Source organism: Falco peregrinus, chromosome 16 (assembly GCF_023634155.1).
Source record: "Falco peregrinus isolate bFalPer1 chromosome 16, bFalPer1.pri, whole genome shotgun sequence".
NCBI classification, from domain to species: Eukaryota; Metazoa; Chordata; class Aves; order Falconiformes; family Falconidae; genus Falco; species Falco peregrinus.
This window is the reverse complement of record NC_073736.1, coordinates 1,385,514-1,408,470: the sequence shown is the minus strand read 5'-3', so window position 1 is coordinate 1,408,470 and position 22,957 is coordinate 1,385,514. Positions and strand designations below refer to the sequence as shown.

The window sequence follows — 22,957 nt, the reverse complement described above, 5'->3', positions numbered from 1 at the left end:
GGTCTGGTCATCCTGCGCTATCAGGCTGTTACCACCTCTGTGCAACGTTCGATTGTTCCCCACGTGAACCCACAGTGAGGACAGCAGCAGCGATGCTGCGGGCTGGTGACACAGCCGCTGGGGAAGGTCCCAGGCGTGACGGTGGCTTTGCACCTGGAAGGGATGGCGGGCGGAGGCGATGGGACATGCAGCAGAAGGGAGCGAGCGATGCTGAAGAACAAAAAGAACCATCCATGTCTTTAACCTCTTCCCCTGGAAGCTATTGGGACTGTCTGGAAACCCTTCCACAGCCATCAAAGGGTATTTCAGCTTAAAACAGAACAAAAAAACCAAAACCAAAGGTTGCGTAACTGAGGTATCAGTAGCTCTGGGTCGCTTCGACTGTCCGCAGTGCCGTGCCGCGCGGGCCAGCAGATCTTCCTATTTGTTTTTCCCGAGAGCTGCATCTACTTCTTCCTCTGGCTTCAGTGAGTGCCACTGGGCGATGGGCCGCCGGGGGTTGGCCAGCATGTCAGACCAGTGCCGCAGCTCTGTGCCCGTGGAGTTGCAGCCCGTGAAGATCTTGCCGATGGCTTCGTTCTTCCCGAGCTTGTCATAGTCCAGCACCGTGATGACCACTTGCACTTTCTAAAGAAGGAAACCTTCTTTAGAGGGGCAGCAAGGCGCAGCAGCCATGACTGCCCCACAGCTTCCATGCTGTCCCCAGCCCCGGCGGCTCGGCAGGGTACCCCAGGGATCCCCCAAGGCTGAGCCCTGCCATGGCCTGTTTTGGAGCAGGGTCCCCTCTGTGCCCATAGCTTCCTGCACTTCCTTCCCTGAGGAGCCCAGGGCTGCAGAGCCACCAGGGGCCCAGGTCATCCTGGTGTGGCCTCCTGGGAAAGGTCACCAAGGGCTTCTGTGGGGCTCGGAAAGAGCTGTGGGGTACAGGGCTTGATGGGACTGGGGCAAGGGACGTGTGCAAGGGCTAGGGCAGGACATGGAGGAGCAGAAGACACCTACCAACAGTCCAAAATGCCCCTAGGAGTACTGGGGGTCCCTACTACACCTGGGGTGACCACTATAGGACCAGGGGCAGAGCAAAGCTCCATTCCAGCCATGACCTGGTTGGGGTTGCACCTCCCATGGGTGCTGCCCAGCCTCCCACCTCTGCTCCTGCACCAGCTGCCATCAGCATCAGCCCAGACTGGGACTGAACATATTTCACGGGTGACCGGACCAGGAGTTTGGCAGGAGCTGCTCAGGGTGCTGGGAAGGCTGGGATATAGGCTCGGGCAGCTGTGGGACTTCCCATTGCCCCCACCCTGCCTGCCTCCCAGGGAAGTCATCGGACAAACCTGTATTTGCTCAAAGGGGATCTCAAAGCTGAAGGACTCATTGAAGTAGGGGTTCAGGGTCTTCTTCTTGACTGTGGTCTTCTTCTTCTTCAACCTCTTGCCATTCTGCAGCAGGTGGATCTTCACATAGGGATCTGATGGAGGCGGGAGGGTGCATTAGCCAGAGCTGAGGTGCCCAGGAGACATCATCAGCCCAGCCCCGGGAGAAGTCTCAGCCCAAGATGAGGTGCACCATGGGGTGTGGAGACCTCCATGACTAAAGGTGGTCTGAGGTTTGTGGATGGAGACCAAAGCCAAAATATTTGGGCTGGAGAGGATCTGTGGGAGCAACTGGCCAAGGGATTCAGCTCTTCTGCATCCTTCCAGTACCTAAAAGGGTCTACAAGAAAGCTGGAGAGGGACTTCTTGAGAGGGCATGTACTGATGGGACTAGGGGGAATGGCTTTAAACTGAACGAGGGTAGATTTAGAAAAGATATGAATCAATTTGTCACTCTGAGGGCGGCGAGGTGGTGGCACGGGCTGCCCAGAGCAGCTGTGGGTGCCCCATCCCTGGAAGTTCAAGGCCAGGCTGGACGGGGCTGTGAGCAACTTGGGCTGGTGGCAGGTGTCCCTGCCTGTAGCAGGGGGTTGGCACTGGATGGTCCTTAAGGTCCCTTCCTAAGGGTCAGGGGGCTCATCCCATCCCTATGTTCCCTCACCCCCAGCCAGGTCTTGGGCTGCCTCTGATGCAGGAGGTCCCAGGCACTGGAGGGGGCTTCCCCAAGCCCTGCCAGACCGATGGCTGCGGTGTCCTTCCCCAACAAAGGATGCTGAGAGCCCCACAGCAGGGCAGGAGGAGGATGCCTGTGAGCCAACACCCACCTGAGAGGCCACCGACATCCATCTTCTTCAGGTTCTTGGCCTCCAGGATGCAGACAGTGAGTTTCCCAGCTGTGGGCACGTACCGGAGGGAGATGCAGATATCTCCCAGCTTCTCTGGCTGCCAAGCGGAGCAGGGAGCAGGCATCAAAGCCTTGCCAGTGCATCATACTGCAGTGCTGGGACACGGTCCCACATACAGGTCCCCACCAACCCTCTGATGCAGGCAGAAGCTGGCACTCAATGCACCAGCACAAGAGTTTGATCACTTGGGTCTGGGGCAGGCCAGTCCCAGCACAGCACTCAAGAATTTTATACTCTTAATTTTTGTTATAGAAAGTCTTTCGCATGAGAGAACAACAGGGGCAAAGCCCACCCAGCGCTCATGGCCAGAATGTCCATGGAATTCAGGTGAGAGCCCACGGTGATTGCCACCCTGAGCTCACCCCATGGCCACCCCACATCTCCCCTCCAGCCAAGGGTTTCAGCTGGCTGAGGGCCTCACACTGGTCCCACTCTTACCTCCTCCTTCTCACCGCTCTGCAGGTCCCGCCACTCCTCAATGGGCTGGCCCAGGTCCACCGTGTTCATGGGCACCTTCACCTCACCGATAATGTCATGTTTGGAGAAGCGATCAAAGTCATAGATGGCCATCACCAGCGTCTTCCCGCCCAGCTCCTGGTAGGGGACCTGCACAAAGGGGGCCACCAACTGGGCTGGCAGCGGTCTCAGAGGAGCCCATGCCAGGACCACCTACTCCGAGCAGTCAACACACAGACAGAAGGTTGGGAATGGGAGACAAGGTCCCATGTTGTGAGTAGGAAAGGGCTCACCTTGAAGGTGAAGGTCTCGTTGAAGGCAGGGTTGAGTGTCTTCTTCTGCACTTTGGTCTCATACTTTTTCTTCTTGTCAGGGAGCAGGAACACCTTGACGTATGGGTCCGAGGTGCCACCCATGTCCAAAGCCGGCAGTTCAGCAGCTTGGAGGATCCCCACTGTCAGCTGGAGAGGGAAAGGGATGGCTTCAGCAAGGCACTATGTGCTGCAGATGCCAAGGGCTCGTCTCCAGCCCAGCATGGGGCCAGGTCTCCCCATGGCACAGCACCCAGCTCCCCCTCTCCCTCCCATGCCACCCAGGTCCAACAGCAAGACTTCTTTTCTAATGGCCTCCCTGGGCAAATCCCACTCTCCCACCTCCTCAGCCGAGCCCCAGCCCCTTCATCACCTGGTTCGCCTGGAAATCGTAGTCCAGTGAGAACTGCAACTTGCCCAGATTCTCCGGCTCCTTCTCCTCCTCCTCACCTTCCCCCTCTGTCAGACCCATCTCTGCATCATCATCATCCTGTATGTCCTACAACGGCAGCCGAGGTGTCCAGCTCAGTGGCAGGGTCACAGCCCAGCACCCCCACCCCCACACCACTGGGACCTCCGGCACCCCAATCCTACTGGCATGCCAACACCTGGGTTCTCCCTGTCAGGAGAAAGGAGATCCCTGTGCTGGGGACATACAGCACTGACAGAGCAGCCCTGGGGTGGCACCGTCCTGCCCATGACCAGGCAGCTGCCAGGGAGCCTCCAGTGCTGGTCCAGCCCAGATGGCGAGGGGGGGCTGCCTTGGGGCACCGGGATGGGAGGTCAGCTGCAGCGGGGGGAAGCTGGTGCTCGCAGGCGGTGGCTGCATGCCAAGCACCTGCTGCAAAGGGTGCAGGGACACCCCACCCCAGCCCGTGCTTGGGGGAGCACTATAACTGCTGCTAAGGGATTAGCAGGGCCATCTCCAGGCTTCATTGGCTTAGTAATAGAGAAATAACCTAATTCTCCTAAGGCAAAGCCACCCCTTTCCCTGCCTCTTCAAGGCATGGTCCATGGGCTGGAAGCCCTGGCTCCATCACCCCTCCAACAGGTCCCCAGGTCTCCCATCCCACCCTGGAAGCAGACAATGAAGAAGGAGGCTCAAGGCTCGTGGTGGCACCTACCATGGAGGGCATCCCGGGACGAAGAGGGCGCACACAGACAGGGCAGCAGGGAGGACAAATGGTGAGAGTGCCGGGAGGGAAGAGAGCCACGTTACAGAGAGCATCAACAAGGGACCCACGGCAAGGTGGGGCATCAGGGTTTGCGTGGCCCTGCCGAGCCCCAGGGGATGGCAGCCCTCACCCTTCACTGGGGAATCCCACCCCACATCGCCCACTGCTGTGGGGGCGTGTAGATGGGCACACGCTGGAGCATCTCCACTGAGCACTCACCCCTGCCTGCATGCCCGTGGTGCCCACATGGCTCTGAAGAGCAGGAATGGATGCCCCAAATCGCCCACCCCCTCCAAATGGCCCTGGGGCCATTGAAATGGCTGGGATCACCCCAAGCCCACTGGTACCAAAGCCTCCTTCCTGCTGCCCCCCAGGATGGGGAGACACCCCCAGCTCCGCTCTGTGCACCAGCCCCTGCCTCTTGAGCACTGGCTTTTTGGGGACCCCAAACCGGTGGGTGTTTTGGCCTGGCGGTCCTCCCCCCTCAGTGAGGTGAGGGCAACTCGGAGGAAGGCAGGGGGACACAAGATTCAGATGAACATTTGCTGGTTCAGTTGAAGCATTGGCAGGTCCAGGCCAGCTTGAACCTGGTCCCATCCAGGCACTGGAAGAGGACAGTGCTGCTGCCTCAGGTCCAGGTTCGTCTTTGCACTGTCCCATCCCAAGATCCTGGTGGCTCCATCCCTCTCTGCTACCTGAGCTATGAGTGCCCCAACACTGTTCATAACTCAACCAGAGGGATCGTTCTACAAGTGCAGGACAACATCAAGGACATCACCTGGTTGCCTGACTTCATGTCCTTCATGTTCATGGCATTCTTCATGCCTTTGCCTTTCTCCTTCTTGTTCTTCTTCTTCTTGCAGCAGCACTTCTTGCAGATGCAGAAGCAGCAGGTGAGGATGAGGAGTCCAGCTACCACCGCGATGGCGATGAGGGCCCAGGGTGGCACTGCAAGCAAAAGCCACGGTCAGCCCAGCAGCTCCCCCCAGCCCCAGCCACCCCACCACCTCATCCCACATGCTGCACTGGGACCAGAGCGGTGGTGGGGTCATGAGGAGGGTAACACCTGGAAAAGGAGGCAGCTACTCACAGGGGATCTTGTTGAGCTCATTCATGAACTTGTCCCTCAGCTTGGTGAACATGTCCTCCTTGCTCTCACCCGGCCCTGCAGCCTCGGTGGAGTTCTCCATCGTGGTCATGGGCATCGTGGTGGCTGTGGCCTCCGGGGCCATCATGGACGCTTGCTTGAACGTCATGGTGGGTCAGAGGCTCCCTGAAACACAACGTCACCTCCATGGTCACACAGGTCCCTGCTGCCCCCTCTCCTCCCCATGCCCAGGCTGTGTCCCTGAGCAGCCATCTGCACTGAGGACAACATCTGCAGTGGCAGCAGAGCTACAGCAGGGCAACTGATCTTCTGCAGACGTGCACAGACCACTGGGTTATGAGAGACCAGACACTCGGATTCCCTCACAAGGGATGGGAAGCCCAGCTGACCCCCAAGTTTCCTGGCCTGTGACAATTCCAAAGCCACCAGGAGCATCACCCAGGGTTGCAGCAATGCTGGTGCCAGCGCAGAGCAGCCTCCCAGAGACATAGAGGACACTGCTGGGGGGGGGGGGGGGGGGGCGGCTTCGCCCAGTGAGCCCCCATGGGATGAGGGAAGAGAGGTTTCCATCACCAGGAGAGATGAGCGAGGTTCATTTGGACGAAGCCAGCCCCTCCCTGCCTCCTTTTCCCAGGCCTGGGGCACCTGCAGACCCAGCACAGGGCAGCTGCCAGCCCTCGCTTTGTGCAGGGCCCCAGAGCTGCTGTGGGACCCTCAGGACAAACTCTCCCAGCTCTGGGAAGAGCTTCCAAGGAGAGGAGCGACACGCTGCTCTTCTTCCAGCCCCAGGGAGCTCTTGCAGGGCACATTTTGAGGATGGGTGAAAGCAGGGAAGTGCTGGCTCCACACAGCCATGGAGGGCTCAGCGTGCACGTCAAAGGGTCAGTCCTTTCACCATGTCACACATACCATGTCCTGGGTGTCTTGAGGCTCCTGTCCACCTCCTGACCCCCCAGAGCCCAGCTCCCTCGGGCAGCCCACTCACCGATGGGACCCGGGCAAGGTGCTCAGCTCACTGCCAGGGCTGCAGCACAGCCCGCCATGCTTAGCGCCCTCCACCCCAGCCCAGCAGGGTCTGCAGCACCCCCCAAGAATGGGGACACCCACCCCCGACAGTCTTGCAAACGTGGCATTCACTCCTGCAAGCAAACCTGGTGCAAACTGCCCCCCAACCCAGCGCCAGCCGGGACCCAGCTCCAGCCCTGCAGTGCCCCTCTAACCCCCGCAGAAGGCAGCTTGCAAAGGAGAGAGCAAGAAACGGAGGGAATTAATCGTGCCGGTAGGTTTAAGGAGAATAAAAGGCTAGCCAGTGGGGGAAGCAAACAGCCAAGTGGGATTGCAGATAATCGAGGAAGGAGTTTCTGGGGTCGTGTGAGCTCTGGCATGGGGGACTCCGTCTCCTGCATCTGTTCTCCCAGCTCGGTGAAGCCTTCTCACCCAGAGCATTGTCCCCTGGGGCTGGCTGCTCCTGCCCTTCCTGCAGCTGCATGGCAGTTCAAAGGATGCAGCCGCCAAGGTCCTGGATCTCAGGTGCATTCCTCCTCCTCAGCCTGCAGCTCTGAGAACTGCACAGACCATGTTCACCAGCTCCTCCTGTGGACTTATCCATTTTAGAAGTCGGTGGAGGTCAGCTTGCTTGGACCTGCTCTGCACAAAGTCCTCCAAACACGCTGCACATCTAAGATGCTCTCCACACTCTACCAGCTCATCTTCCTCCCCTTGGACCTTGGACATTGCCACCTTCATGCCCCACAGAGTGGCTGCAACTGCTGCAAACACCAGAATCAGCATCACACGGCCAGCTCCCTCTAACTCGGTGGCAGATGGCACTGGGGGGCTGGAGCAAGATGCTGGAGATGCCCCAGAGCCACCACATCCTGCTCCAAGGTGAATCAGGAGCTGCTGTATTTAACCCCTCTGAGGGTGATTTAATGCAGAGAACTACAAGGGCTCCCCAAAGCTGTCCAGTGGCAGGGGACACCCAGCCTCCTTTCATTTTTTCACCTGTTTGCTGGAGTCACCATTGGTGCCAGCTTCTCAGCAACCCAAGGGCCAGGCAGCACTGGGAGCTGCAGGTGTCCCTGCAAGCCAGCCTGCTGGGAAGAAGAGGTTGCTGTGGAGCCCGTTTTTAAGGAGTGACAGAGATGGGGACAGGACGCTGTCCCCTGCTTGCCACGTGGCCAGCAGCTCTCCAAGCCCTGTTACGATTTCACAGTTGCTTGGATGGGAGTTTTTACCTGGCTCAGGGTGGCCGGAGCATTTCCAAGCAGGGCTTTTCCTGTAAGCAAAACAGTACGAGGGGTTTTTCCCCATCACACCCCACACCAGCTGGGGTTTACCAGGAGCAAAGCAAAGCTGCCGGAAAGCTGCAGGCAGGCGAGGCAAGCAGATGCTGCCTGGGGCACTCTGGACACTTTCCAGCTAGATGCAGGTGAGGCAGCAGGTTTATTGCAACACTGGCTCCCTGACCTGACCTGTATTTCTGTGCAAACAGCAATCTCCGCCAAAGCAGGGCCGGGCGAGCTCTGCAGGCAGCCAGGTTTGGGAAGGAGAAAAAGGCCGGGCAGGGCTGAGCGCCCACAGCATGGGATGCTGCTGCCTGCCCCCAGCCCCAGGCGATGGCACCCAGGAGCTGAACAGGGTGATGTCCCTCTCCTGCCCCCCAGGTGCTGCATCCTGCACCCCAGGTCTGGGGCAGGTTCAGTCCTGGCTCTGTCCAGCCCCCACAGACACAGAGCAGGGGGTCCAGGCCACTGACACCCCAAAAGTTCCCATGAGTGCACAGAAAGGACAGGGTGTGCAAAGCAAGGGCGTCAGCGAGGCGTGCAGTGCTGCGGGGTGGGAGGACCCCAGGGGAGCACCTGGCTGCAATGCAGCTGGTGGCACCCATCCTGCACCCAGATGTGCAGTACAGAGTGAGCAGCACCCAATGGGGGCACCCAGCCGAGCCACCCCCCCTCCAGCACCCACATCCTTGGGCACCAAGCTCAGCGCCGCCCTCTGGGGTGCAGGGGGTCCCCGTGCCGCAGGCCTGGGGCTGCGGCAGCCCTGCTGCAGCGCTCTGCTGCAGCACAGCGAGGCACAGGCTGCGATTGCAATGCTGCTCACATCCTGCTGCACGCAACGCCACGGCCCACAGAGCTGCATTCCCTGGGGAGGGGGCAGCTGGGCAGGGGCACAGCGAGAAGCGTGGGGGGGCTCGGCACCTGCAGCGTGCCATGTGCTTCAGCCTGTGTGTGCATACGCGTGCAAGTGTTTGTGCATGGGGAGGGACGCAAATGCTTGTGCAGTGTGCGTGCGCAAGGCTGTAGGTGTGGGGACACGTTTGCAAGTGCTAGTGCATGGGGGGTGCATGCATGTCTGCAGATGTGCACAGGATGTGTCTGCATGTCTGTGCACACGCACAAGTGCTCATGCATGGCTTATACAAGCATGTATAACAGCATGCACATTTACACAGGTGCTTGTGCAGCATGCAAGCATCTGTGTGCAAGTGCTGACAGTTGTGTGCACATGGCCACACACCTGTACGAGCATACTTGCTCAGATGTGTCAGGGTGCAAGCACTTGTGCACGCAAGCAGCACTCGCGTGACTCTGCAAGCACTGTTGTGCATGGGTGTGCGTGTATGCAAAGGTGTGTGTGCCACTGCCTGCAGCCTGTGTGGGAGCCTGCATATAGACATGTTTGCACACACATCCTCTGCATGACGGCATGCACGTGTGTGCACAGCTGCTCACGGGTCACGTGTGCCCGCGGGTGCTTAACACGTGGAACACCCGTGCATGCGGGCATGAGCACATTTAACATGTATCTACCATGCAAACCCCTGCACGCCGCAGGGACGCTGAGGCCATGGGTTCACACACACACACACTGCTGCCGCGAGCAGCTGCTGATTGATTTCTGGAAATAATTTCTAACGCAATAAGGAAAACCCTCCCAGCAGGCGGGGGAGCCCCGGGTGGCAGGGGGGCCGCAGCAGAACGAGCTGCGGGGGTGTGAGCTGTGCTGCAGGCACTCAGCCAGGGGAAATGCTGCTGGGGGGCTACCTGGGGGCTTTGAGCTGCCGCCCAGGGTCGGGGGGCTGCAAGCAGCATCAGACCTCACTGTGATGGCTATTTTTGAACAGGGCAAGCTAATCAGCATCACTAATTGCTCAGTCACCTGCCCCAGCAGCCTGTGCTCTCCCACTCTGCGGTGCTCACTGAGTGCCGGCAGAGCTGGAGCTGGGGGAAACTGAGGCACGGGAGAGGCTTGACCCTGTTGCTGCCCTCTGCCCCCTGACTGGGTACCCTAGAGCCACCTGGGACCCCGCAGTCTCTGATATGGGGGCAGGGGAGGGAGGGCAGAACTTGCCCCCCAAGTGAGGGGCCAAGCTTTGCTCCCCGTCCTGCATGGCGGCTGGACTGCGCAGGGTGTGGGGTGCCTTGGGGCAGATGGGGGGCAGTGCCACGGGGGCAGCCTGGGGGCAGCCAAGGTGCTGCGTGTGGGGCAGGAGGGCACGCTGTGGGGCAGTGTGTCCTTGGGCACATCCCCTCACCTGCCATCCCCATCTCCACTCTGACGCTACCTCACTGGGTGTCCCTGGTCACATCCCAGGTCCCCCGCCACGCACAGTGCTGGTACAAGCCGGGCAGCCCAGCCCCTCGGCTGTGGGTGCAAAGCCACCCCCTGCCCCACAGGGCAGGTTCCCAGGCAGAAAGGCCTGTCCCAGCACCCTGCCCATGTCCCAGCACCCTGCCCCTGCCCAGCACAGGGCCAGGTCACCCTGGTGCTGCTGGGAGGGGGTCAGGGTGGCCGTGTGGCACAGGGGCCTCGGCTGGCAGCACTGCAATGCAGTCCTGCTTGGGCTCTGCATGCCGTGGTTGGGTTTTTTTTTTTTTTTTTCTTTTTTCCAATCTTTCTTTTTTTTCTCCCCCCTTCCTTTTTGCAAGTTGCGGCAGCCACTGGTGAGGGGCTGGGGTGGCTGCTGGATCCATCCCGGCTGGAGGTGGGAAGGGAGCTCCCCCCGCTGCTGTACCCCCTGCACCCTCAAACCCCGCTCAGCTGCCCCCACCGAGGACAGTCGCTGCCATTCCTCCAGGGCTGGAAGTCTCCTCTTTATCCCCCAGCTGCTTTGGAGCTGCCCCCCACCACCCCTCCGCCAGGACCCCAGTGTCTTAAGGACATAAATAAATAAAGAGGGTTATAAATAACCATTTCTATCAGTCCCTGGCCCCAGAACAAGCGTGGGTTAAGGCATCATTAATAAATACTGGCTGGGAAGCAGAGTGTGCTGGCTGGGAAGGGGCCCCCTCCTGCTGCTAACCCCCGGGGACCCCCCAGCGCCTTCCTGGGGAGCAGCACCCCTCAGGGAAAGCTGATGGGTATGGTAGGACCCACCCCACATCCTTCAAAACAGCCAGGAGCTCCCCACGGAGCTGCACAGGGTGGGCTTCACCCAGGAGACCCCACATGCCAGCTGGTGGGGAGGACACCCCCCCAGCACATCACCCACACACCCACATTACACAGCCCCTGCAGCGCGTTGTCCCCACAGCTCCCCAGGTGCCACCCCCTGACTCCCTGTACATTATCCTGCACCACCTTGCTCTGGACCCCCAGGGTGTGACCCCGCACCCTCAGTGCATTACCCTGAACCTCCAACCCATCACCCCCAGACCCCCTAACACATCCCCTCTGCACTCGGCAGCGCATTACCCTGTATCTATCCCCCAATGCATTGCCCCTCAGCTGGTGGCCCGCCAGCTGCAAACATCTGGCCTAGAAGGAGCCACCAGGTCCCATCTCAGCATAGCCCCCGTATCCAGCAAACACCACTCCAGGCTCACCCCCCATCACCACCAAAATCCTACCCTGACCCCCTCCCCAACCGCTCACAATCCGCACTGAGCCCAAAACAAGCCCCGTCGGGGTCGGGGCTTAGCTCCTTGTTGGTGTAAACCCCTCTGGCTCCACTGCCCTTGTGGGGCCTCTGCTGATTTACACCCGAGGGGGAGCTGGCTCCAGAGGGATGAGCCCCCCTTTCCCGTTCGCACAAAGCTGGCTGGGTTTTGTTTGCCAGCAGTGCCCTGAGGTCTGGCGGGGTGGAAATCCCAGGCTGGTGCTGGCAATCCCGTCTTCCTCCATCCCGGGGACGTTTCCCATATTGGGAAAAGCAGTTTTGAGCAGAAAAATCCCTTTCACAAGCCTTTCATCCACCACTCCACCTGCAAAAAGCTCCACCCCAGAGCCCCCCTTGGCTAATGCAGCACCTACCACATCCCACAAGCCAAAAAAAGGGGGATTTGGGGGTTCCCCACTGATGGTCCCTTCGGCAGAGCATTGCGGGTACCCCCTGCCCCCGGCAGAGGCTCCTCCACCCCCGCACCCATCGGCGGGGCAGGGCAGGAGGTGAGTGGAGAGGGGAGTTTATAGGGGATGGGGGTTTTGGGGGACCATGCAGGGAGAAGCAAGGTGTGTGGACAAGCAACAGAGGTCTTTGTCCACCAGCAAATCATCCCCACTGGGTTATGCAAACAGGAAAACAGCAAGGTTTACAGTATTTGCAGAGGATAGATTTAGATAAGGTATTATGGATAAATTCCTCACTGTGAGGGAGGCGGGACGCTGGCACAGGCTGCCCAGAGCAGCTGTGGGTGCCCCATCCCTGGGAGGTCAAGGCCAGGCTGGACGGGGCTGGGAGCAGTCTGGGCTGGTGGCAGGTGTCCCTGCCCAACGCAGGGGGTGGGACTGGATGGTCCTTAAGGTCCCTCCCATCCCCAACTGTTCTGTGAGTCTATTTAAAAAAAAAAAAAAAAAAAAAAAAAAAAAAAAAAAAAAAAAAAAAAGAAGTATTTCACCTCCACGATTGCCCACCCAGGGTCCTGGGGACCCCCTCCTCCAGCCCCCCACCCCTGCACTCCTGCCCTCATCAGCCAAGGTGTTGCGGGAAGGACCAGACCCAGGAAGGGGATCTGGGGACAAACTGGTGGCCCGAGATGTCCCTGGCCACAGCAGTGCCCAGGCGAGCACAGCACTGCTGGGGAGGGTGGACGATCCTGGCGGGGGGGAGGGACATCTGCTGGAAGCCCCCCCAGCTCCTCTACGGGAGCGGCTTTGGCAGCCGAAAGCTCTCCCCTCTGGGGAGGCGAAGCCCACTGTGATGATGGAGGGCAGAAAGCGGCAACAAATCAAGATTAATGAGGCTGAGGCAGCAATTAGTGCTGGCAGCCGCTGCTGGAGCACTGGGTTGAGCTGTGGGCAGGCAGGTAAGGGGGAGGTCGACCCCCAGCTCTCCCAGCCCAGGGTGCTGGGTGCTAGCTTGTCCTGGGAAGACCCCAATCTCAGCGGGAAGCTCGTTAACTAACGAAGGGCTGCTGCTGTCATGGGCCCGCAGAAATGAGTTATTGCTCCTTTACAGGATGGCAAAGCCAGGGCTGCAGCGGCTGTTAAGCCGATGGGCTCTAAGTTGTCCCATGAGGATGGAGACGTGGGGACCCCCAGCCGTCCACGAATGTCAGCTTTGGGAGCTGACCCCAAAACATGCATCGCCCCATGCCAGCGCTTGGGCTTGGATAATGAAAACCCCAAAGTGGTCCCAAAGGGGAGCCCCTTCCCTCCCCAGTGTGTGCCGACACATCCCTGTGATGCGACTGGGCGCAAGCTGGGATTTCAGGGTAGAGCTGAGGTATCGGGCAGTGCCCCAGCCAGATCCTGATGCCAGCAGCTGTCTTGGTCCCGAGGGCAGCAGCACAAGGGCCAGTGGGGGAGACCCCATCTCTGCCAGACCTGCTGGCACGATGCCTTTCAGACAAGCAGACCCCTCAACACTCCCATCATTTTGGGACCATCGCATCCATGCTGGGCCAAAGTTTCAGCTCACAGGAGTGAGATAGGAGAGTCTAATTAAGGCAAAAACATGACTTGGCTTCTAATGGTCATTTAACTAACAGAAAATTTCTGACAAGGGATGTGAGGTGGCACAGGGAGTTGGAGGCATCAGGGAGGAGGGGGATCTGGGGAGGGGTATACTGCAGAAGCCCAGTGCAGAGAAGGTCACAACACCCCAGCCCAGCAAACCTTGGCCCCATTCTTCTTCCTCAGCCCCGGCACAAATCTGTAATCGCTGCATTAGCGGCGCCTGAGCAGACCCCCGTCAGCAGCACCCCAGGCTGGCGCAGCAGCTCCCAGGGCTTGGGGACCAGTTTCCCCCCGGGACCCCCTTGCCGCCCACACCTCCCTCCTGATTTACACTGCCGAGGGCGAGAGGAGTTTCTGCTCCTCCAGCCTCGGAAGGATATTTATACCAGGTTGGGGAAGGGGAGCCGGCAGCAGCACCGGTGATGGGGGTTGGTGGAGCGTGGATGCTCCAGTAGCAGCAAGTGGCATCACGGGACACGACCTGCCAAGACATCACCCATGCAGAGAGACACCCCACGGGTCCCCCCATCCGAGCAGGCACTGTTGGCCAGACCCCCCGAGCCCCTTGCAGCCCCGAATGGTGCATCGCTGCCTGCCACTGGGGGAAACCAAAGTGCAGCACAGGGCAGCAGCACCTTCAAAGAGAAACCCCACAAGCTGAGCTGCCCCTGTGCAGGGGTGAACTGCACCATTCCTCACAGCTGTGCCAGGACCCTGCTAGCCTGCCGCTGCCAGTGCTAGTGACACAGCTGCCATGGTGACACAGCTGCCAGTGCCTGCCGGGACCTGCGGTGCTGCTCACCATCCCTGCATGGGACCAGTGCCGTCCCGCACCCTCCCTGCGAGAAATGCTCTGCTCACTGCCTGTCATCACCAGCCAGCACCTAGCTTGTCTAATTAAAAATAATGATGTACTTGGCAGTCCTGACTGCAGGCCCTTCCCCGGGAGACGAGTAATTTGGCGGGGTGGGATGGAGGGGGACCATGCCGGAGCGTTACATGGTTCCTGTGAAAATGTGATGAGCTGCCTGGGCGGTGGTGAGCATATTCCCCGCATGTCCCTGCAGCCCCACTCGGCCACAGGGTCACATCCAGGTCCCCACCCTCACCCTGAGCTGGAGGCACAGGGGACAGACACTGCAAGTATGGGCAGGGACAGGGACCCCCTGAGGAGCTTCTACCTCACTGCCCCAGGTGCCGGGATCCAGGTCCCTCATCACAAAGCCTTGAGGATGGGGACCTGGGCCCTGACTCACAGGGGAGATCTTGTAAATAAGAAATTAAAAAATAAATGCAAGGACTGGCAGTTTTAGAGGCTGGCACCTGCCGTTGATAGAGGAGCTGCTCTCATGTCACAGCAGCTGTGTTATTTACAGCAAAACCAAGAGACGTCTCATAGTTAAATGCAGTCTTAAAGGTAGCCTTCATTCATCATTCGGATACCAGATTAATGGCTTCTGATGCTCCCAAGGCAAAACCACCAGCTCCTGCTGCTGGAAGGCTGTGCCGAGCACTGCCGCGGCTCCCACCAGTCCAGCTGCACCAGCTGGACAGCTAAGGCCAGTGCATCCATGGTGCTGGGCATGCAACGAGCTGGGATGGGGGCGATCCCATCCTGCCCTCCCTGCTCAGCTCCCGAGCATCTCCCCCCACAGCAGCATCACGCAACCAAGCATCCTGCCAGGTCTCGGGGTCTCTCTCTGAGCTGGTGGGTGCCCATCCCAAAACATTGCACCCACCTGGGGCTGCTCATGGAGCCACCAGGTTTGTCCCTACCTGGGGACGCCTCCCTGCATGGGAACGGCCACTGGCACCCACCAGCATCAGGGTGCCAGGCCAGGCAGTTCAGGGATGCTCAGTGCCTTTGTCTCTAAAATCAGGACAGCACCGAGGTGAAGCAGGGGAAGAGGTGAGTGACAGCACGTAATGCCTGCGCTTGCTTCAGCGGAGATGGGGCCCACAGCTGGGTACTCAGAGCTTGGCACCCATGGGTGCTGGTTTCCCCAGGCCCACCTTTCCCAGAGGGGTCAGGCCCCAACCACCCTCACCTCCAGCGCTGCTGCTGCCCCAGCAGCAGTGGGAGGACGCAAGGAAGCTGAAACGGGGGCTGGTGCCAGGGCTCCCGCAGGAGCCGGGGCAGGTGCTGCAGCAGCCGTTCCCCACCGAGCCAACCGGCACTTCGGTGCCAGCAGCAAAGGGGACGGCGAGCACCTTCTCCCCACTTCCCACTATGGCGCTCAGCTCTCCACCTTCGTCTGGCACTGCTGAAATGCTTTGGAGACCCCACAGAAGGCAGCCACCTTGCTGGTCAGCTGGGAAGCAAAACGAGAGATCACGCGGAGGTACCTGCTCGTACAGCCCCGGAGCTGGGCACCGGCACAGGTCAGGGTACCCCTCCCCCCGGGCGTGCCAGGAGCAGCCCACGGCCTCTCCAGCCCCGGTGTGGTGGCACAAGCACAGTCCCCTGCCAAGGAGGTGATGGGCCACCCACGTCCTTCCTACCCACGGGGACTGCAGGCATTGCTCACCATCAGCCTTTCACTCTGAGGGTTTTGGCGTATGCCACCGCGGCACCCACAGAAAAGGCATCTGATAATCCTGGAGTTCACAGTCCCCTGAGCTGTGTGGATGCAGCCGTCCCCAAGGACACCAGAGCATCCCATACGGCACCAGCTGCCGCAGCCGACCCGGCGACCTGCCAGGCTCACCCAAACACAGCCAGTACCCACAGCCCACCCTTGGTGCGCAGAGCTGCAAACGGCCAAGAAGGTCTCCCAAGAAAGGGGACAGGCGCTGCTGGCACCCAGCCTGCTCCCCAGCGCCAGCAATGCTGCAGCAGCCGCGCCTTGCTCCGCCGGTGAGACCAGCACAGCTAAATAGGGCAACAGATGGTGATGGGCTGAGCTGTCCTGGCACTTCGAAGGCACCACACGGCCGAATCCTGCCCACCCGGGTCAGCACTGCTCTGCCTGCAATGCTGCCCTGCTGCCAGCATTCCCTGGCGATGGTCCTGTGCAACGGTGATGGCTCTTCATCAATATGGGAGGAGAAAAAAGAAGCCAGACAAGCTCATGGGGAAGAGCCAAAAGCCGCTCCAGGAGAGAGCTGAGACAAGGCAGATTGATTTGAGATGGAAGGGGAGCGCACACCCTGCACTGCTCCCAAGATAAACAAATGTGGACCAAATGAGCAGAGAGCCACGAGGCACCATTTCCAGGGGTGAAGCTCCACGTGCCTGTCGGGCTGCAGCCCCCACCGAGATCTCCAAAGCACCCAGCCAAGCATGAAGAGGTGATGGGCTGGTGTTAGAAATCCAGAAAAAAATGGTTGTCCAGCCCCAGGGAGTCCTCAGCAATGCTCACCCTTCAGCACCTCCCTCTCTCTGCCAGCCAGGGCTCAGGTCCCAGGGACTGGCTGCCTCCAGAGTGATGCTGGTGGCTGTTTGCCCAGCTCTGAAGCAGAGAGCCCTGGAGGCAGAGTACAGCCCTGCGTCCTCTGGGGCCACCCACCCTGGTGGCATTTGGGGTGAGAAAGGTGACGGCAGAGGCATGACAACGGTGGCATCGGTGAGGATGCAGCATCAACACCAGCCCAGGGGGATTTAATTGCAGCATGGAGCACCACCAAGGCCAGGACACCAGGAACTGACTCCCATGAATAAACCCTGTGCAGATGGGAAAAGCCACCGTGAGAGCCAGGAGACCAGCCTGGGTGATGGGCACAGCCCCTCCGTACACCGTGGGCACAGCAGGGGCACTGCTGCTCCCCCGCCCCTCCGAGCTGTGTCCCTACATTGCTCCAGGTGTTTCGGGGGCACAAGAGACACAGCGCACACTTCCAGGGCTGCACAGAGGAGCTGCTCACCGGTGTCCTGGGAAGGCTGTTTACCTCCCAAAATAACACAGAGACCCCAGCTGCCTGAGGAGCCGCAAAGCACCCTGGCTCCCAGTGCCCAGCACCCACCATCCCTTCCAAGGGTGCCCCCCGGCCAGGGCCACCCGATGGGGAGGGTCTCGGTCAGGCTCTCAGGCAGCACAACCCAGCAGCTGAGCCTGGCACAGCTGCACCGCAGCTCGTTGCGGCACCAGGCAGCGGCTGCACCAGGCTGCTGGCAGCGGCGCAGGCTCGCACGTGGGTTTTGCTTTCACCCCAGGCACTAACCCAGCTCCCGCTCAGCTTTGGGTCCAGGGGAAAACCTCCTAACTCTCCCGGGAGCAGAGCGAGGCAGCACCAGAGCACTGCAGGGCATCCACCTGCTTGTAAATCCATGCACAGCACTGAAATTTGGGGTTGTTTTCCCTCTTGAATCCTCCACTGAAGGCCGACAGGAGCCGCGGTGCTGCTTTGGGGATCCCCGGTCCCAGCAGCACTCGGTACCAGCGTGTCCCTGGGGACACGGTGTCCCGCAGGAGCAGGCAGGAGATGTCCCTCCCCCCACACCACAACATTGCTAAGCAGTTTGGAGGCTGGTCCCGGCGCAGTTTTGGCAGAATCGCTTCTGTGTGAGGCACCACAGCGGATTCACAGGCAATGTGGACACCTCGCCCCACACCAGCACTACCATGGTGTCGCTGCCAGATCAGCTCTGCTGACCGCCGGTGTATCTCGTATCTCGGCATCCCTGCTGCCCGCAGACACCCACCCACCCATCCTGTGGCTTCAGCCCAGCCCTAGAGCAGCTCCCCAAGCCCCACAGCAGCTGGAGAATCGCCCCAGGCCAACTCCAGCTCAGCGTGGGTTTAGGGGTTGGATGCACCCAAGCACAGCACCACGTCTGCCCCCAGCACCTCATACGTCAAGCATCTGCTTTGCTCCCGGCTTCCCCCTATCCCTTTGGGACGTGCCAGCCCAGCGCCCAGATCTTCTGGGCCCTTGCAGGGCTGGGAAGAGCCTGAGAGAAAAAAACAGCCCAGATAAATTAAAACACACCAGCTTTCCTTAAGATGCGCGACATGAAGGATGCCCCAATGGCACCAGGAGCCCTGGCCAGGCAGGTGGGGATGCAGGTGCCCAGCTGCCGGCAGCAGCAGTGATGGATTTGGTGCAGCCAGACGCTTGCCCATGCCGGGAGAGTGGGATGTGGGTCCAGACAGCAGCAATTTGGCGTAGCCTAGGACTGCCACACACACTGCTGGAGCCAGCTGCAGTTCCTCCCTCCCCAAGTCCTGGCGTGGGGGCTGCAGCACCAGCAGAGCCACCCTGGGGTGACAGGGAGCTTTGCCAGCCCCCCATCCCACTGTCCAGCTGGCAGCATAATCCAGGGGCACCACGACTCCTCCTCTGGGCACCAGAGCAGATGAAACATCTCTTGACTTCCAGCACACAGGGAGCAACGGCGCAGGCAGCCCCACCAGGATGTGGCAGCCCCCGAGCTCAGGGGAGGGCACTGGGATCCCACATCCCAGGGCTGGCAGGGACCGGCCAGTGCCAGCACAGGGCCAGCACCATCCCCACCGCAGGATGACACTGGTACAGGGCATCTCGGATTCCAGCTGCACGCTGCCTAATTTACAGTTTAATTAATAAATGGGGAATTATGTCGAGTTTATCCAATACTTTTGGACGCGTGATGTTATCAAAATCCCATTACTGATGAAGGAAAGCATGAAGAGCAAAATTAGCTTTGGCATCTGAAACACTTCAGTCAATGTGATAACACAATTATTAGGGCTAATAATCAAAGAGCACTTTGGGGAACACGGGCTCTGGTGAGAGCTGAGCCGAGGGCAGCCGGGCTTTCACTGAGGAGGGAAAAGCCGACCGCAGCCAAGGGCAAAAGCATTTTGCCAGACTGCACTTACTGGCAGCTCTAGATATTGGCACAGGCAAAGTGCCGGTGGCTACCGGGCTGAGGAGGAGCACAGCCAGGGACAGCGCTGAGCTGCACTGCCAGGGGCTTAGGGAAGAAAGCAATAGATTGGAAACCCAGCAGGCACTGGGTCCAACTCCAGGCTTCGGGCATCGATCCTGCCGGAGGACATCACGGCTGCCAGCTCGCGGCTCTCCTGCGCAGCCCGGAGAAGGAGAAACTCAAGTCATAATTAGGAGCTGCAGTCATCCGGCTCCCAGAGCTGGGGCTTTGCCAGAACTACCGGGAGCTGGAGGAAGGGCCTGCTCCCATCCCTCAGGGTGTGAGCAGGAGTCCCGGCTCGCTTCGGTGGCCTTTGGCTCAAGCCCAGTGATGGTCCCGGGGCTCATGGAACAGGAGGCAGCTCCCCTGGGAGCAGCCAGCAGCAAGCGCTACCACTGCGCTGTCCCACCGCACACAGCGGGCACGGCTTCGTGCGGACAACCCGCCGGTAGAAAGACAGCTAATTTGCAGCCTCCCATCCCTAACCATACATATAAGGATATATACATATAGGTATATAGAAGGGTATATATGTATATATTCATATGTACTCCCTTCTCCCGTGACTCCGGGCGGTGCCAGGCGCTGTGTGGCAGAGGGGTGCAGAGCCAGGGCTGCCGGTGGCAATGCAGCACAGCCGATCCTGGCTCACTGCTCCGCTGTCACCAGGCTAACGGGCAGCAAGGGACGTGTCCTTGCCCTGCAGAATCGGGGCACTGGGGCTCCAGGCCAGCTCCCAGCAAACAGGGCGCTAGTGCTCACCACAGGAGGTTGCAAGAGCCGGGCTCGGCGTCGGGTGATCGGGCAAGGTCAGACCCATTTCTGCACTTCACCCAGATGCAAGAAGGGGACAGAGCACTGCTCCAAGAGGGCTTTGGGATTTGGGGGGGTCAGTGGGGTGTTTTGCTGCATTGTGCTCTTCCCAAGCAAGACAGGCAACGTCCCGCTGCCACTGCTGGCCTCAATGACCTTGGGTGCATCACCTCCCCGGTGCCCCGTGCTCCCACAACATACGGCCCACCACGAGCCGCACTCCCTCCCACCAAGACCCCGCAGCCAAAAGCACCCGAGCGCAGCAAAGCCACCGAGCATCGGCTGCCCCAGGGGTGCCCCGGGGCTCCAGCAGCCCCCGGCAGCGCAGCCAAGGCTCTGCACTAGCGAGGAATAATGCAGCAGGCAGGAGACACTCCTGCCGGTGCCTGCGCTTCGTACGGCGTGCACAGGAGTGACACAGCTGCAGCAGCACCTCGGCACGCAATAATGGGAGCCTCCGCTCCAGGACTGAAGTTTTCGCTGCTGCAGAGGAGCAGGCGGGGAGTCCTTCAGCACCCTGTAGCCGCCACAGCACAGGGGGGCTTTGCTGCTGGATGCTCCGCAGTGGGTGACACCCCACAGCGGGTGACACCCCACAGCACCCGCTGCCCTGGCTGCTCTCACCGGGAGGACAGGAGAGCGCTGAGCCGGGGCTCTGCACGCCCCTGCCCGGTGCAGGGGGACACACAGGCGCCGGCACTGCTGGGGACCACGAAGCGATGCGTGACACAGAAGAGCGTGTGTCCCCCTCCCCGAGCCACAGTCACCTTGCCATAGTGCCTGTCCCCTGCGCAATGTGCAGAGCTCCCTGGGGATCGCTCCCGCCCCTCTCGGAAAGTAGGCTGCGGGGAGCAGCGAGGTGCGGGGCGCCACTCCGGCACGGCTGGGGGTGCCAGGGCTGCGGCACCCCGGCGCTGACGCCCCCGGCTCCGGGCCGAGCCCCCCCTCCCCGCCGCACCCCGACGGCACGCAGCGGGCGCGGGAAGTGGAGGAGGATCCCGGAGGTGCTGCAACCGCGGAGGGGAAATCCAGCCTGGAGAAGGGACTGGCTGGAGCTGGCTCCGGGCCAGGCCGCTACGGAGAAGCTGCCGGTGCAGCGGGGCCTGCGGCCGCCCACGGCCAGAGCCACGCCGCCCGCACCGGTTTCCAGCGCCGGGGCGCGCTGCCCGCACTGCACCGGGCACAGCTCCGCGCCCCCGGCCCCCCCCCCCCTGAGCCCCAGGGGCCCCCGCACGGATGCGGGACCGGAGCATCCCTCAGCACCTTCGACCGGGCGGCTCGAGCTCGGCTCCACACCCCGGGCGGCCTCGGGAGGGTCCCACACCCCTCGTGCCCCCCGCCAGCTCCGCAGCCCCCCGCACCGCTGGCGGCACCCACCTCCAGCCCACCGGGCTCTGTCCCCAGCGGTCTGCGGGGCGCAGCACCCCGCGGGCAGCGCCGGGCACGGCGGGGAGCGGGGATCCGCGCCCCGGGAGGGGGACCCGAGGGCAGCGCCGCCCCCCGCCCCACTCCAGCCGGGCCAGCCCGGCCGCCGCCGCCGCGCCCGCTCCCCCCCCCCCCGCGGGGACCATCGCGCCCCGGCGGCGGCCCCGGGACGGGCTGGCGGGAGCGCGGGCGGCCCCGTCCCGCAGAGCCCGCACCGCTGCGGCACCGCGGCCAAACTTCGGCGGGAGCGCGGGCGGGCACTTACTGGCCGGAGACGGGGCGCGGACCGGTGCGGAGAGGAGCGGGTCGGTGCGGAGAGGAGCGGGTCAGTGCGGAGCGGGCCGGTGCGGGCGGTGCGGGACACGGCGGCGCTGCGGCAGCCCCGGCCCCTCCGGGCTCGCGTGCGGCGGCTCCGCGCAGCCCCGCCCCCCGCCGGGAGGCCCCGCCCACGAACCGCCCCCCCCCCACGCGGCGGGGCTGCGCGGGGCGCGTGCGGTCGGGACCCCGCGCCCGGGGTGACCTGGCCTCCGTCGCCTCGCCCCGGGCACCGCGGGGACCCGCCAGCCCAGCCCGTCCCTGCGGTGCCTACCGGGGAGCAGGGCGGAGGCGGGGGCGGTGGTGGCGCCCCCCGCCCAGGCCCAAAGGGCTCCTGAGAACCCGCCTGGGTTTGGGGCCAAAACAGCAAGAAGAAGCTGATGGGGTTGACGTGAGGGGCCCGGCGGGAGCTGGGGGCGGTGGCGGCCGGTTCGCCCTCACTGTGGGTCCCCTGTCAGTGAGGTCTCGCGTGGGGACGGGGACCCTGAGGCACCCCTTGCTCCCCACAGATGAGCCGGGGGCAGGGACCCCGCGGGCTGACCCCACACCCACCCCAGCCGCGGGTCCCCCACCTCCGCGCCGCTGCCGGGACACAGCGGGAGGTGACAGGCAGCCCCAGCCAGAGCCACTCGAGGGGACTGGTGCCCCCGCGCCCCCGCAGTGGCCCAGAGCCGCAGCCACTGGCTCTGATGAGCAGGCACTGCCCATTAGTTAAATTAAAACAGAGGCTCATCAGCATTCGAGCTTGGCAACACAGGCAGAGGCGGCTCCAGCTGAAGGTGGGGGCACAGGCCAGCGCCCCGCGCCGAGGGGAGGGGGGACTGGGCCGGGGGGTCCACACGCTGCTGCCAAGAGAGACGGTGCCTGCGTGGGGAGCGGGACCCCAGGGTCCCAGCCCAGCTGGCAGCTGCGTCACCCGAAGCCACTGCGCACCCCAGGCCTGTGGGCACCGAGTGCATCCCTGGGCATGATGCAGCTGTGACACCCCAACTGCACCCCCAAAGTGGGATTGCCTCTGAGCTGGAGGTAAGGGTTTGGTGGGTGCACCGGCCAGTGGATAAGGAACTGGCTGGGTGGTGACATTCAAAATGAAACCAGTAACAAGTGGTGTCCCTCAAGGGTCTGTGCTGGGACCAGAACTATTAAATAACTTCATCAATGACATAGACAGTGGATTCCTGGCACCCTCAGCAAGTTTGTGGATGACTCCAAGCAGAGCGGTGCAGCGAGGCGAAGGATGCCACGGGTGCCACCCAGGGGGGACCTTGACAGGCTGGAGGAGTGAGCCCATGCAGAGCTCATGAACTTCAACAAGGCCAA

General features: G+C 61.5%; 1 protein-coding gene across 1 annotated transcript; it reads right to left on the bottom strand.

Annotated features, from left to right (window-relative positions):
• Window positions 1–225: 225 nt before the first annotated feature.
• SYT2 (synaptotagmin 2) lies at window positions 226–21,716 on the bottom strand. The gene is made up of 9 exons (XM_055820037.1): window positions 21,588–21,716; window positions 5,311–5,493; window positions 4,999–5,168; window positions 3,419–3,535; window positions 3,028–3,195; window positions 2,717–2,884; window positions 2,198–2,315; window positions 1,335–1,468; window positions 226–627 (listed from the first exon to the last, which is right to left on the bottom strand). Exons 2-9 carry the CDS (start codon window positions 5,474–5,476, stop codon window positions 421–423), a joined length of 1,248 nt encoding a protein of 415 aa, XP_055676012.1. The 5' UTR covers window positions 5,477–5,493; window positions 21,588–21,716; the 3' UTR covers window positions 226–420.
• Between the last annotated feature and the right edge of the window lie 1,241 nt (window positions 21,717–22,957).

Excerpts from the sequence above, each read along its gene's own strand:
- SYT2 (XM_055820037.1), bottom strand. The coding sequence starts at position 5,476 with ATGACGTTCAAGCAAGCGTCCATGATGGCCCCGGAGGCCACAGCCACC. Across the intron at positions 3,536-4,998 it reads ACATGAAGTCAGGCAACCAG|GATGATGATGATGCAGAGAT; the intron begins GTGATGTCCTTG and ends TAGGACATACAG. Across the intron at positions 628-1,334 it reads TCCCCTTTGAGCAAATACAG|AAAGTGCAAGTGGTCATCAC; the intron begins GTTTGTCCGATG and ends TTCCTTCTTTAG.